This window comes from Pantherophis guttatus, chromosome 9, assembly GCF_059756535.1.
Source record: "Pantherophis guttatus breed Tessera chromosome 9, ASM5975653v1, whole genome shotgun sequence".
Classification (NCBI taxonomy): domain Eukaryota; kingdom Metazoa; phylum Chordata; class Lepidosauria; order Squamata; family Colubridae; genus Pantherophis; species Pantherophis guttatus.
In genome coordinates this window covers 2,477,632-2,491,516 of record NC_142071.1, presented here as the reverse complement: position 1 = coordinate 2,491,516, position 13,885 = coordinate 2,477,632, and the positions used below count along the sequence as shown (strand labels likewise).

General features: G+C 44.6%; 1 protein-coding gene across 1 annotated transcript in view; it reads right to left on the bottom strand.

The window, feature by feature from the left end:
• Positions 1-6,225: 6,225 nt before the first annotated feature.
• The window catches only part of LOC117659269 (myoferlin-like), a 75,020-nt gene continuing 67,360 nt past the window's right edge, over positions 6,226-13,885 (bottom strand). The window contains exons 49-53 of the mRNA XM_087875853.1: positions 11,828-11,927; positions 10,121-10,332; positions 9,564-9,673; positions 7,837-7,984; positions 6,226-7,649 (exon numbers count right to left, since the gene is read on the bottom strand). Coding sequence (XP_087731979.1) covers positions 6,936-7,649; positions 7,837-7,984; positions 9,564-9,673; positions 10,121-10,332; positions 11,828-11,927 — 1,284 coding nt within the window. The 3' untranslated portion in view covers positions 6,226-6,935. The remainder of the gene's footprint in view (positions 7,650-7,836; positions 7,985-9,563; positions 9,674-10,120; positions 10,333-11,827; positions 11,928-13,885) is intronic.

Here is a 13,885-nt window from a genome sequence, read left to right as displayed (position 1 = left end):
CTTTTGCTGGGTGATGATGTAATGAAAAGGCTTTGGGCAATTCCTACTATGGCTCTCCCTGCAGGAGGTAGATCTTTGTTGTGTAGAATAGATTGGCCCGGGCCTTAATGGCCCATTGACAAAGATGGGGGGCTGAGTTTCTGCCTCCCTTTTAGGGGAAATATTCTGCCTTTTTAATATTTCCTAAAATATCTCATTTTTCTAGAAGAGGGGTGGGTGCTAACTTCCTACAGTATCCTGAAGCTCAACATAAAAAAAAAATGACCCTCACCTTCGAATGAAGGAGTCCAGCTTGGGACAACATGTTCTTTGGCACGAAAAAAGGCTTTTCTTTCAACTGTTCTCTCTTGGCTTAGAAAAGACAGTTGTCATTTCAGTTTGCTGACTTTCCTGTCACAATTCCAGTTAATCACCACACCAGCAGACAATACGAGAATTTGAGCCCCGTGATCCAAGGACAGAAAATCCAGGTTACCCAGACAGTTTAAAGGTAGAGGAGATGAAAAAGACATGGGTGAAAGAGTACCATGTTTTTCCTGGCAACACATCAGTAGCTTTTTAAAGAACAGGAAGCCGTGTTTATTATGTTTAAAATAATGTTTTTTTTAAGAAAACAAAAGCCATGATTCTCTTCTTTTGGGCCCATTGAGATGGTGAGATTGTGTTGTCCGCTGGTTATAATAAAGTTTCCCTCCACCTGCAATTGAATTCAGCTCCCAGTGATTGCAACGGTGTTCCTCAACTTAGGCAATTTTCAGATTTGTGGACTCCAGTTCCCAGAATTCCCCAGCCAGCCTTGAAATTGGAACTGGAGTTCGTACATCTTACAGTAGATAGGAAGGAAAGAAGGAGGAGGGAGGAAGGAGGAAGGAGGGAGGAAGAAAAAAGAGAGGGAGGGAGGAAGTGAGGAAGGAGAATGGAGGGAGGCAGGGAGGGGGGGAAGGAAGAAGAAGAAAGAGGGAGGGAGGAAAGAGGAAGGAAGGAGGGAAGGAAGGAAGGGAAGAAAGAGGGAGAAAGGAGAAAGGGAGGCAGGGAGGGAGGGAGGAGGGAGGGAAGGAAGGAAGGAGAAGAAAGAGGGAGGGAAGAAAGAGGAAGGAAGAAGGGAAGGAAGGAACGGAGGGAGGGAGGGAAGAAGGAGGGAAGGAAAGAGAAGAAAGGGAGGGAGGAAAGAGGAAGAAAGGAGGAAAGGAACGAAGGAAGAAAGAGGGAGGAAGGAAGGAAGTGAGGAAGGAGAAAGGAGGGAGGCAGGTTGGGAGAAAGGAGGGAAGGAAGTGAGGAAGAAGAAGAAGAAGGGAAGGGAGGAAAGAGGGAGGAAGAAAAGAGAAGAAAGAGGGAGGAAAGAGGAAGGAAGGGGGAAAGAAAGAAGGAAGATTTTTGATGTTCACTTCCCATCTTCCCACAAGGAAACTCAATTGGGAAACTGTCCGGAAGTCGTTCTACTGATTTTTTTGACCAATCACAGTCATTCTGTTTCTTCTGTTTAGATAAACAAATATATCCCTGAAACAATGATCCAACAGGTCATAGCTTGTCCGCACCAGTGGGTTTCACATTATGTTGCTACTGGTTTGCTGTATGCGCCAGTGATGGGTTTCAATTTTTTTTACTACCGGTTCTGTGGGCGTGGCTTGGTGGGCGTGGCAGGGGAAGGTTACTGCAAAATCCCCATTTCCTCCCAAACAGCTGGGACTTGGGAGGCAGAGAATAGATGGGGGCGGGGCCAGTCAGAATTTTTACTACCGGTTCTCCGAACTACTCAAAATTTCCGCTACCGGTTTGGGTGAACCGGACTGAACCGGTTGAAAACTCTAGTTGTCCAGTAGTATAGGATAACTGTCTTTGTAAGTTTGAGTGCGTCCACTCTTTTCTGTACCTCAAGGAGCTGTTTACTTGACCCATCTGCACACAACCAGGTAGTCATTTATTTCTGGTCGTGCTTCTATGTCCTTGGTAGGACCTACAACTTTTGCTGCTATCTTTGTTTGTTGACCATTAATTGGTAACCGATTAGATCTTTTTACTGCCGGTTGAATCACCGACTTGTGTTTTCTCCTCAATGGCTGCTGGGTTTTGATTATCTGATCCTTTTCTTGCTTTCACTTACAGGTCATAAAAAAGGGAGTCACTTATTCAAAGGCATTAAAACATGAGTGTTTAATCTTTGGCCAGCTATCCATTAGGAAGTGATTTGCCTCTACATTCTTTTGAAGTTTATTTTCTTTTTTTCCAACTTCCTTGCAAGTTCCTAGTTGTAATTAGCTTCCCGTTCAAATCCGGGACCAGATATGACTCTGCTTAACCTTTGTGAATTAAGTCAAAGCCTTTCCAATATTTGAGGGGCTGCCACAGAGAGGAAGGGGGTCAAGCTATTTTCGAAAGCACCCGAAGGCCAGACAAGGAATAATGGATGGAAACTGATCAAGGAGAGATTCAACCTGGAAATAAGGAGAACAATCAACCCATGGAAGTTGCCTTCAGATGTTGTGGGAGCTTCATCACTGGAGGCTTTCAAGAAGAGACTGGACTGCCATCGGTCAGAAATGGCGTAGCATCTTCTGCTTGGGCACGGAGGGTGGACTAGATGACCTCTAAGGTCCCTTCCAACTCTGTTCTTCTTTTGTTTTTAAACAGCTGATAAAAGACATGCAGGTATGAGAGGGAAAAAATGTTCCCAAGCTGCAAAGATGCCACAGATCAAAACATTTGGCAGGTGGATCTATTCTAGCAGATATTTCTGCTGTCAACAACAGTTTAATTTTACTTCCGAGCCAATGTTAAGAATAATACAGGGGTCCTGGCAGGATAGAATAGAATAGAATAGAATAGAATAGAATAGAATAGAATAGAATAGAATAGAATAGAATAGAATAGAATAGAGAATGTAGAATGTAGTGGAATGGAATGGAATGGAATGGAATGGAATGGAATAGAATAGAATAGAATAGAATAGAATAGAATAGAATAGAATAGAATAGAATAGAATAGAATAGAATAACAGAGTTGGAAGGGACCTTGGAGGTCTTCTAGTCCAACCCCCTGCTTAGGCAGGAAACCCTCCACCACTTCAGACAAAGGGTTGTCCAATCTCTTCTTAAAAACTTCCAGTGTTGGGAGCATTGACAACTTCTGGAGGCAAGTTGTTCCACTGATTAATTGTTCTCACTGTCAGGAAATTGTTGTTGTTTCTCTCCTTGGTAACTGTATTTTTCGGAGTATAAGACGGTGCGTCTTACACTCCTTTTTTTGGTGAGGAAAACAAGAAAAAGAAATCTGCCTCTGCCTCCCAGCAATTTTGCCTCCTTGCAGCAAACAGCCTGCTGTTTCACTTTCACTTTCGTTTTCAGCATAGCTTGATTAGCACAAGAAAAAAAAAATATACGCTCCAGCAATTTACCTCTTTGCAGCAAGCAGCAGAGCCCTGCGCAAAACAGCGGAGAGCAAAACAGCTGAGAGTCGGGAGGCCGATCCAATCAACTTGTGCTAATTAGGCTGTGCTGAAGCTGAAACGGGCTGTTGCTGCTTGCTGTAAGGAGGTAAACTGCTGGGAGGCAGAGGCCAAAGGGTGGGGGCCAGTGAGTGGGCAGGGCTACATTTGGTATATAAGGAGCACCTAAATTTTCACCCCATTTGGGGGGGGCGAAAGTTGTGTCTTATACTCTGAAAAATACGGTAGTTTCCACCCATTACTTCTTGTCCTGCCCTCAGGTGCTTTGGAGAATTGTTTGACTCCTTCTTCTTCGTGGCAGCCCCTGAGATATCGGAACACTGCTATCATGTCTCCCCTAGTCCTTCTTTTCATCACACTAGACATACCACCCTGAGTCCCCTCTGGGAGAAGGGCGGTATACAAATTAAATTAATAAATTAAATTAATAAATACCCTGTCCTGCCCTCACCCATAAAAAAATATGGATCTTGCCCTTCTTGTTTTAGAAGACAAATGTGCAGAAACAAAGCAGGAGTCACTAAGGACAGGCGGGAACGATGACTGCATCTTTTGACCTCTTCTGACCGCTGTCTTCCAGGACAATCCCACAGGCTGGCGTTGCAAACAGAAATGTGACTTTCGCAGCTTTGGGCCATGTGCTGTCCATGACGCAGATGAAGCGAGGCAGGTGCCCGACCCACCCCTCTTTTGAGAGGCTGGGCCTGTGGCATTTGGAGCTGGGCTTCGTTTGTGGACAGTTAGCATTTGAGAACCTGGGAGATGGCCAAATAGCTTTGGAGCCCTGCGTGGTGCATTGCATTCCTTCCAAGATTTCTTGGACACGCAAAGGTTCTTGCTTGCAGGGCTTTTTCCAATCGCATTGCTCTGAATCACTTCTTGCAATTAAATCTGTTTTGTTTTTCTTTTTCTCTTCCTCTCCCCAAAGCTGAATCCTGCATTCGGTTTTGGTCGCCACGATGTAAAAAAGATGTGGAGACTCTAGAAAGAGTGCAGAGAAAAGCAACCAAGAGGATTAGGGGACTGGAGGCTAAAACATACGATGAATGGTTGCAGGAATTGGGTATGTCTAGTTTGATGAAAAGAAGGACTAGGGGAGACATGAAACAGTCTTCCAATATCTCAGGGGCTGCCCCAAAGAAGAGGGAGTCAAGCTATTCTCCAAAGCACTTGAGGGCAGGACAAGAAGCAATGATGGATGGAAACTAATCCAGGAGAGAAGCAACCTAGAAATTTCCCGACAGTGAGAACAATGAATCAGTGGAACAACTTGCCACCAGAAGTTGTGGATGCTCTTATCCACTGGAGGTTTTCAAGAAGGGATTGGACAACTATTTGTTTGAAATAGTATAGGGATTCCTGCTTGAGCAGGGGGTTGGACTAGAAGTCCTTCAAGGTCCCTTCCAACTTTGTTTATTCTGCTATCCTCCCTCCCTCCCTCCCTCCCTCCCTCCCTCCCTTCCTTCCTTCCTTCCTTCCTTCCTTCCTTCCTTCCTTCCTCTCTTCCCCCTCCCTCTTTTCTTCTTTCCTTTCTTTCCTTTCTCCTTCCCTCCCCTTTCTTGTTTCCTTCCTTCCTTTTCTCCTTTCTCCTTCCTCCCTCCCTCCTGCTTTTCTCCTTCTTTGCTTTCTCCCCTTTCTCCTTCCTTCCCTCCTTCTTTCTTTTTTGCTCCTTTCCCTTTCTCCTTCCTTCCTTTCCTTTCCTCCCTCCTTTTTCCTTTCCTTTCCTTCCTTCCCTTCTTCCTTCCCTTCTTCCTCCCTTTCTTTCTGTTTCTCTGTTTTTCTCTTTCTTTTTTCTTTCTTTTTCTTTCTTTTCCTTCCTTCCTTCCTTCCTTCCTTCCTTCCTTCCTTCCTTCCTTCCTTCCTTCCTTCCTTCCTTCCTTCCTCCCTCCCTCCCTCCCTCTCTCCCTCCCTCCCTTCCTCCCTCCAACTGGAGGTTTTTAAGAAGATGTTGGACAACCATTTGTCTGAAGTGGTGCAGGGTTTCCTGCCTGAGCAGGGGGTCAGACTATAAGACCTCCAAGGTCCCTTCCCACTCTGTTATTCTGTTATTCTTTGCCCAAACATTCTGGTTTCATCTGCAGTCTCTTGATTTTCTTTCTCTGTGGTATTGTTTTCGTTTGGGCTTTTATTATCTCTTTTATTTATAGTTTCCAAAGTGTCTTGAATGGTTTTTTTCCTGTCGGATTTTCATCCATGGAATCTCTCTTCCTTTGTTGAAATCAGCTGTCTTGAAATAATATTAGTTCATTTACCTGGTTTACATGGAATTTTTGTGAAATACTGCAACCTGGTGGCACAATAAAATATTGCAGACTCAGTGGGTGAAAAGAGGACGACAATGAAATCGATAGTAAATATTATCTGTTGGTGACTCAATAATCTACAGCAGTCCCAATATGTAAAAATTACATAACTGTGAATTGTAACTTTCCATGCTGTTTTTCCCCATTGTCTTCGCTTGTTGGGAGCTGCTGGACAGCTGGATGCTAACTGATTCTTTGTGACCTTATTTTTATTTCTTTATCATATTTATGTTCCATCCATCTTAGAATATTTATGTTCCACCCATCTCACTCTTAGAATGACTATTCCAGATAAAGGACTGATATTGGTACATAGGAAAGATACATGTATGGCCTCATTTACACAACGGCTGACGATCTGATTATACTTATTGCAGGCAGCCGGCAGAGGTAGCCTGCAGTACTGCACTCTAACCACTGCGCCACCGTGGCTCATAAGATTGTAACTGTTGAAAAGAATGTCAGACGTCATTATATTTCTCAAATATATTTATTTTTTAATTTTTTCCACTTCTTGCCTTGTCTTGCTTTCCTTTTCCTTTTCTCTTTTGATTTGTGTTTTACTCCATGAAAAAATTCTTAATATATACAGTATATATTTTTTTTAAAAAGGCGATCTCACCCAAAGCATCAAAGAACCATCAATGGCATATTTATTTATATAGTACTGACTTGCCTCAAGGGATGGCTGAAAACACGTGTAACTGGATTGCAACTATTTATGGCTCTGGGTCTATAACTAACATGGCTTTGACTTCTCCTGGCCTACATTTCACTGTAAGGAGGGGCCTTCCTTCTTCACCTCTTTGGAAATATTGGGACAGCGTTCAGAAAGCTACTTTCTTCTGAAGTCCTACCTGATTCCATACCTGTCTTCACTCTTCCTCCCCCTACAAGTATTTCAGGAGTTGGCTTTGAGCTCTGAGGAACATCATCATGAAACTGAAAAAGTTGGAAGGATGGTACCAAATTCATAGAAGACTGAGTTGTTTCTACTCCTGAAGACCCTTTGAGGGCAACGGGGAAGATGAAGCTAGAATGGCCCTTCGGTGCAAGACATTTCAACTAGACTGTGAAGAACATGGCAGGATTTCTATTGGGTAGCAAGAGGTTGTACTTAACTATAACAGACCAGGGTCTTAGCAGGTGGTGGTATCCTGCACGGATATTTTTTTGAAGAGTAACTATTATTTTGGGGGTGTTTTCGGTGTTATCAATCTATTTTTAGGAGTTGGAAATTTTGAGGGGGGAGCTGGTTTTTTCTTGGGAGAAGTTGGCCATAATTTCTTGGTAGTTGGTTGTGGTGGCTTTGGGACAGTTGCTTTTGGGGTTTTCTTAGAAGGAGATGGCTTCTTTGAGGTGGGAGGTGACACTTTCTTCAGAGTTGTTGGCTTGACTTTCTTCAGAGTCGTTGGCTTTGCTTTCTTCAATGTTGTTGTTGGCACTTTCTTCAGAGTTGTTGTTGATACTTTCTTCAGCATGGCTGTTGGCACTTTACTTGGAGCTGCTGATGACGTTTTCTTGAGAACTGTTGTTGGCACTTTTTTGGGAACTGCTGGAGGATTTTTCATGGGAGCTCCTGGTGGCCTTTTCTTGGGAGCTCCTGGTGGTCCTTTCTTGGGAGCTCCTGGTCGTCCTTTCTTAGGAGCTCCTGGTCGTCCTTTCTTGGGAGCTCCTGGTCGTCCTTTTTTGGGAGCTCCTAGTCGTCCTTTCTTGGGAGCTCCTGGCGGTCCTTTCTTGGGAGTTGCTGATGGCAATGACACCTTTGAAATTGCCTGTTTTATTTCTGAGGTTGTCCATGTTATTTGAAAGCTTGTGTCAATATTATTCTTCGGAGACTGCTTGGACCAAGATGGACCGTGAAATTTCATTGGATTGACCAACTTCATGGCCAGATAACCCTAGTAAAGAAAGTTAGAAGATGGAGGAAACCGGTGAAAACAGAACTCTATCATCTCTCTCTCTCTCTCTTCCCCCTCCCCTCCTCTCTCTCCCCATATGACTGACAGACTCCCACCCCTACTACTGATAGTACATGATTCCCCTTCAAGGTTACATTTTCGCATTCTTTTCTCAGAAAAAACTTACTGGAGCTGCGTAGATGAAATCTACGAGCAGCCAGATTACCAGCAGGATGCCAATCAAAATTAGGATCTTCCATTTACTCTTCTGCCATATAATAAAATGGATGCTCTTTAAGGGGGCTGTGAACCATAGGAATGAGGTCTCCGGCCTCCTAATTGGGGGGAGAAGAAGGAAGAGAGAAGAGGTGGTGAGATAGCAGCTACATTCATCTTAGCTCATCTTCGTTTGCTTCTGCTCACCCATCAGCTGAAGACTAACCAGAAGAAGACCTGGCTTCTTTGATCCCTTGCCATTAATTACTGATTCATCGCAGACTCTAGAGTTGCAGGAGTCCACAATGGTGTTACTGGGGCATACATACATTGTATGTATGAATACAATGAAACATACATTGCCTGCTGCATCTACAAGACCTCTGTCTAAGATTGTGCTTTCTCCAAGGTTATATTTTTCAGAGTCTTTTAACCCCTAGACCTGGTCAGGGTAACTAACTGGGATAAAGATGGTTTAATTTGCACCCTCCTGCCTGTCTGTTGAGCTTCTCAATCATCCAGGTCATGCTTGTCCCAAAGGTGCTTTTCCCAAAGGTTAACAGTGGTGCAGTGGTTAGAGTGCAGTACTGCAGGCTAACTCTGCCCACAGCCAGGCGTTCGATCCTCCTTCCATCCTTCTGATGGAAGGAGGACCCAGATTGTTGGGGGCAATAGACTGACTTTGTAAACTGCTTAGAGAGGGCTGGAAAGCACTGTGAAGCGGTATATACGTCTAAGTGCTATTGCTATTTTCCTTCCTTCCTTCCTTCCTTCCTTCCTTCCTCCCTCCCTCCCTCCCTCCCTCCCTCCCTCCCTCCCTCCCTCCCTCCCTCCCTCTCAGTGGTTCTAATGCAGCATTGCAGGCAAACTCTGCCCACTGCCAGGAGTTCGATCCTGACTGGCTCAAAGTTGACTCAGCCTTCCATCCTTCCGAGGTGGGTAAAACGAGGATCCAGATTGTTGGGGGCAAGAGGCTGACTCTGTAAACCGCTTAGAGAGAGCTGTAAAGCATTGTGAAGCGGTATATACATCTAAGTGCTATTGGGAAAGAAGGAAGGAAAGAAGGAAGGAAGGAAGGAAGGAAGGAAGGAAGGAAGGAAGGAAGGAAGGAAGGAAGGAAGCTGAGTTGGTGCAATGGTTAGAGTGCTGTATTGCAGGCTGACTGTGCCTACTGCCAGCAGTTCAATCCCGACTGCCTCCAGGTTGACTCAGCCTTCCTTCCTTCCGAGGTAGGTAAAACGAGGACCCAGATCGTTGGAGGCCAGAGGCTGACTCTGTAAACCGCTTAGACAGGGCTGTAAAGCATTGTAAAGCGGTATATAAGTCTAAGTGCTATTGCAAACTGGACCCCCTTGAAAATGTTTTGCTTCTCATCCAAGAAGCTTCTTCAGGTTCTCCCAACGACCAAGAAATCAGGGCCAACTTCTCCCAAGAAAGAGAACTAAAGAAGCTTCTTGGATGAGAAGCAAAATGTTTTCAAAGGGAAAAAAAAAACACAGATGGAGAAAGTCCAGTTGCCTTCTGGAAAAGCACCTTTGGAACACTTTCCTCCCTCAAAAATCTGCCAATCCCTATGAATGGTGATGTAAGGCTTACAGCTTCCTTCCGTATTGTCTCAAGGTGAGAGGAGTCACGATTCTGAGGATCATCCCTCCGCCAGGTTTTATATTACAGGACCCTCCCGTGTTCTGATCTTACTCTGGTGGCTTCAGAAAGGGGTTTGCGTTGGGCTCTTCTCGTCCTCTCCCAGCTGGCAATTCGTCGGCCTCCAAATCGGTCAGCAACTCCAGAGACATTTCAATCTTACCCTAGAGAATCAAATATCCAATGGCATACAGATAGTCCTTGACTTATGACCACAGCTGAACCCTAAATGTCTGTGGCTAAAGTGAAATGAACAATTTGCTAAGTGAGTTTTGCCCGTTTGATCACATTTCTCGCCACGATTGTCAACCGAACCACTGCAACCATGAAGTTAGTTGATAAAATGAATTTAGTTTCCCTGTTGACTTTGTCAGATGACGGGACACTTTCACCGTCATAGTACGAGTCAATTGCCAAACCTCTGAATTTTGATCACACGACCATGGGGATACTGCAAGGGTGGGAAAAGGTCATGTCACTTTTTTCAGGGCTGTTGCAACCTCAGACGGTCACTAAATGAGTTGTTGTAAGTCAAGAACTACCTGTAATTGGATGTTTTAGAGATACCCTACTACAGCAAGACTCCCATCTCCAATCTCTTCCTGACTTACGGACACTCGTGGCTTGTCTTTCTCGAAGACAATGCAAGGCCACCAGCCTCTCATATTTCTTTGGGTGAACAAGGAAATGCATTTTTGTCTCCGTCGGCGAAAAGGAGCGGACGAGCTGGACTTGCCGCTATCGTCCTGCAGGACTTTCAAACTGCAATGCCGAGGCCGCTTGGCAGGTCGTGGGATGCTGGTTAAGTTCATTTCCAGATTGCCTATGGGAGGAACAAAAGTGTAAACTCTCCTGCCTTGAGCAGGGGGTTGGACTAGAAGCCCTCCGAGGCCCCTTCCAACCCTTCCTTGTTCTATGATGCTGTTCTGCAACCCAACAAGACAGACCCAGACTTCAGAGGATCATTAGAACTGCAGGAAAAAACAATTACTATCAACCTGCCTTCCATGGAGGACCTGTCTACTGCACGAGTCAAAAAGAGGGCTGGGAAAATATTTACTAGACCCCTCGCATCCTGGACATAAACTGTTTCAACTCCTACCCTCAAAACGACGCTATGGAGCACTGCACACCAGAAGAACTAGACACAAGGACAGTTTTTCCCCGAATGCCATCACTCTGCTAAACAAATAATTCCCTCAACACTGTCAAACTATTTACTAAGTCTGCACTACTATTAATCTTCTCATCATTCCCACCACCCATCTCCTCCCACTTATGACTGCATGACTGTAACTTTGTTGCTTGTATCCTTACGATTTATATTGATGTTGATTGTTTCCTGATTGCTTATTTGTACCCTATGACTATCATTAAGTGTTGTACCTTATGATTCTTGACGAATGTATCTTGTCTTTTATGTATACTGAGAGCCTATGCACCGAAGACAAATTCTTTGTGTGTCCAATCATACTTGGCCAATAAAAATTCTGTTCTGTTCTGTTCTGTTCTATTCTATTCTATTCTATTCTATTCTATTCTATTCTATTCTATTCTATTCTATTCTATTCTATTCTATTCTATTCTATTCTATTCCATCCTTCATTATTCTATTCTATTCTATTCTATTCTATTCTATTCTATTCTATTCTATTCTATTCTATTCTATTCTATTCTATTCTATTCTATTCTATTCTATTCTATATTCCATTCCATTCCATTCCATTCCACTCCACTCCACTCCACTCCACTCCACTCTACTCTACTCTACTCTACTCTACTCTACTCTACTCTACTCTACTCTACTCTATTCTATTCTATTCTATTCTATTCTATTCTATTCTATTCTATTCTATTCTATTCTATTCTATTCCATTCCATTCCATTCCACTCTATTCTATCCTATTATTCTTAATTCTATTCCTATTCCTATTCCTTCTTTCCCCTCGGAGCTCTCAGGTTGCCATGATGCTGGCTGCGACTCCCACACCTCCTCCTCCTCCTCCTCTGATTCGGCTGCTGGAGGGGCTGGGGGCCACAACAGATCGGATGGTTCACAGAAGGTAACACAAAGAGCTAAGCAGCCCTGCTAGGTACATTGAATGGCCTGAAGCCAGGCATGGAAGAACGGCAAGAAGTAACAGGTGGAAGATCACGAAAAAAATGAAGGAGGAAGTTCAAACTAAAGGAAAAATGGTTTGAAGTGGTTTCTTTTTTTGTTGCTTTCATACAAAATGAATATGCCGAGAGGGAAATCTTGTTGAGAAGCAGTAGAAAACTGTATTCCCAAGATCCATCACCCCGTTCAAAAATCTCACCTATGAAATCATCAGCTGAGAATTTATCATTGTCCCAGACCTGGATGATCAGTTTTGGAGGTACTTTCTGCATGGTCTCATCCAGGCTCCAAAAATGTTGCTGCAAGAAAAAAAAAAACGGAAGGGAGGAAAATGGTGTATAAAAGGAAAGCGCTAAGAAGGAGAGATTGTAATGGACGTCCCCTCGAATGCCTGGGAAGAAAGGTGTGATAGAAACGGGTAGATAAATGAAATAGTTGAACCAAGCAAGTGTCAAAACTGATGCTTCCAGAGAAGATGCTTTGATCAGATCGATCGGAAGAAAGAACTAAAATTGCGCTATCAATCCTTAACATTATTACAGGACAATAGTTCCTTCCTTCCTTCCTTCCTTCCTTCCTTCCTTCCTTCCTTCCTTCCTTCCTTCCTTCCTTCCTTCTTCCATCCATCCATCCATCCATCCATCCATCCATCCATCCATCCTCCCTCCTTCCCTCTTTTCTCCTTCTTTCTTTCCTTCCCTTTCTCCTTTCTCCTTCGTCCCTCCCTCCTGCTTTTCTCCTTCTTTGCTTTCTCCCCTTTCCCCTTCCTTCCTTCCCTTTCCCTTTCTCCTTCCTTCCTTTCTTCCCTCCTCCTTTTTCCCTTCCTTCTTTCTCTTCTTCCTTCCCTTCTTCCTCCCTCCCTCCCTTCCTTCCTTTTTTCTTTCCCCCTCTTTCTCTCTTTCTCTCTTTTCTCTTTCTTTCTCTTTCTTTTCCTTCCTTCCCTTCCTCCCTCCTCCTTTTTCCTTCCTTCCTTCCTTCCTTCCTTCCTTCCTTCCTTCCTTCCTTCCTTCCTTCCTTCCTTCCAGCCATAAGTCACATTTTTCAGCACTGTTGTAACTTGGAACGGTCACTAAACTGAACTGTTGCAAGTCAAGGACCCCCTGCACTCCTGCTGCTTAGAAAAAGACTAGAAAGTATGTTATGGCCGAGCTTTCCTGGTGTGTCTCAGAAGGTGGCAGCATTTCATCATCTCTGGGCTTGGAAGATAATGGCTAACACTTAGATAGAGATCACCAGGAATTTTCACAGCTAAAAGTGAAATTGGGAAATTAAAAAAATAATAATAATGAAAGAAGCTATGGCTAATAGCACCAAGGAACCCCTTGCAACCTTGTTTCTGGTGTTATCTTTAAGTTTCTACCTTATTCATTTGCATTCCATCTTTGCTATTTTTACAAATAAATCAAGGTGGTGCGCATATCGAACACACACCTTCCTCTTCTTATTTTCCCCACGACAACAACTCTGTGAGGTGGGTTGGGCTGAGAGAGAGAGGGGTGGGTGGGTGGGACTGGCCCAAAATCATCCAGCTGAATGTCATGGCTAAGGTGGGATTTGAACTCATGGAACCAACTGCTTTCTAGCCTTGTGTCTTAACCACTCTAGTTCTTCAAAGAGTTGGAGTTCAGTCTCCAGAAGGGCTTTATAAAGGGCAAATGAGATTACACATACAGAGAGGGGAGGAGGGAGGGAGGGAGAGAGAGGGAGAGAAAGGAGGAGAGAGGGAGAGGGAGAGAGGGAGAGAGAGGGGGAGGGGAAAGAGAGGCAGAGAGAAAGAGAGGGAAAGGAGGAGAGAGGGAGAGAGAGAAGGAGAGGGAGGGAGAGAGAGGGAGAGGGGGAGGGGAGGGGAGAGGCAGAGAGAAAGAAAGGGAGAAAGGAGGAGAGGGAGAGGGAGAGAGAAAAGGAGAGAGGTGGAGGGAGAGTGGGAGGGAGAGAGAAAGAGAGGGAAAGAGAGAGGGGGAGGGGGAGAGAGAGGCAGAGAGAAAGAGAGGGAAAGGAGGAGAGAGGGAGAGAGAGAGAAGGAGAAGAGAGGGAGGGAGAAAGAAAGGGAGAGGGAGGGAGAGAGAGGGAGAGGGGGAGGGGAGAGGTAGAGAGAAAGAGAAAGGGAGAGAAAGGAGGAGGGAGAGAGAGAAGGAGAGAGAGAGAGGGAGGGAGAGTGGGAGGGAAAGAGAAAGAGAGGGAGAGAGAGGGGGAAAGAGGGAGAGAAAGGAGGAGAGAGGGAGAGAGGGAGGGAGGGAGAGGGAGAAAGGGGGGAGAG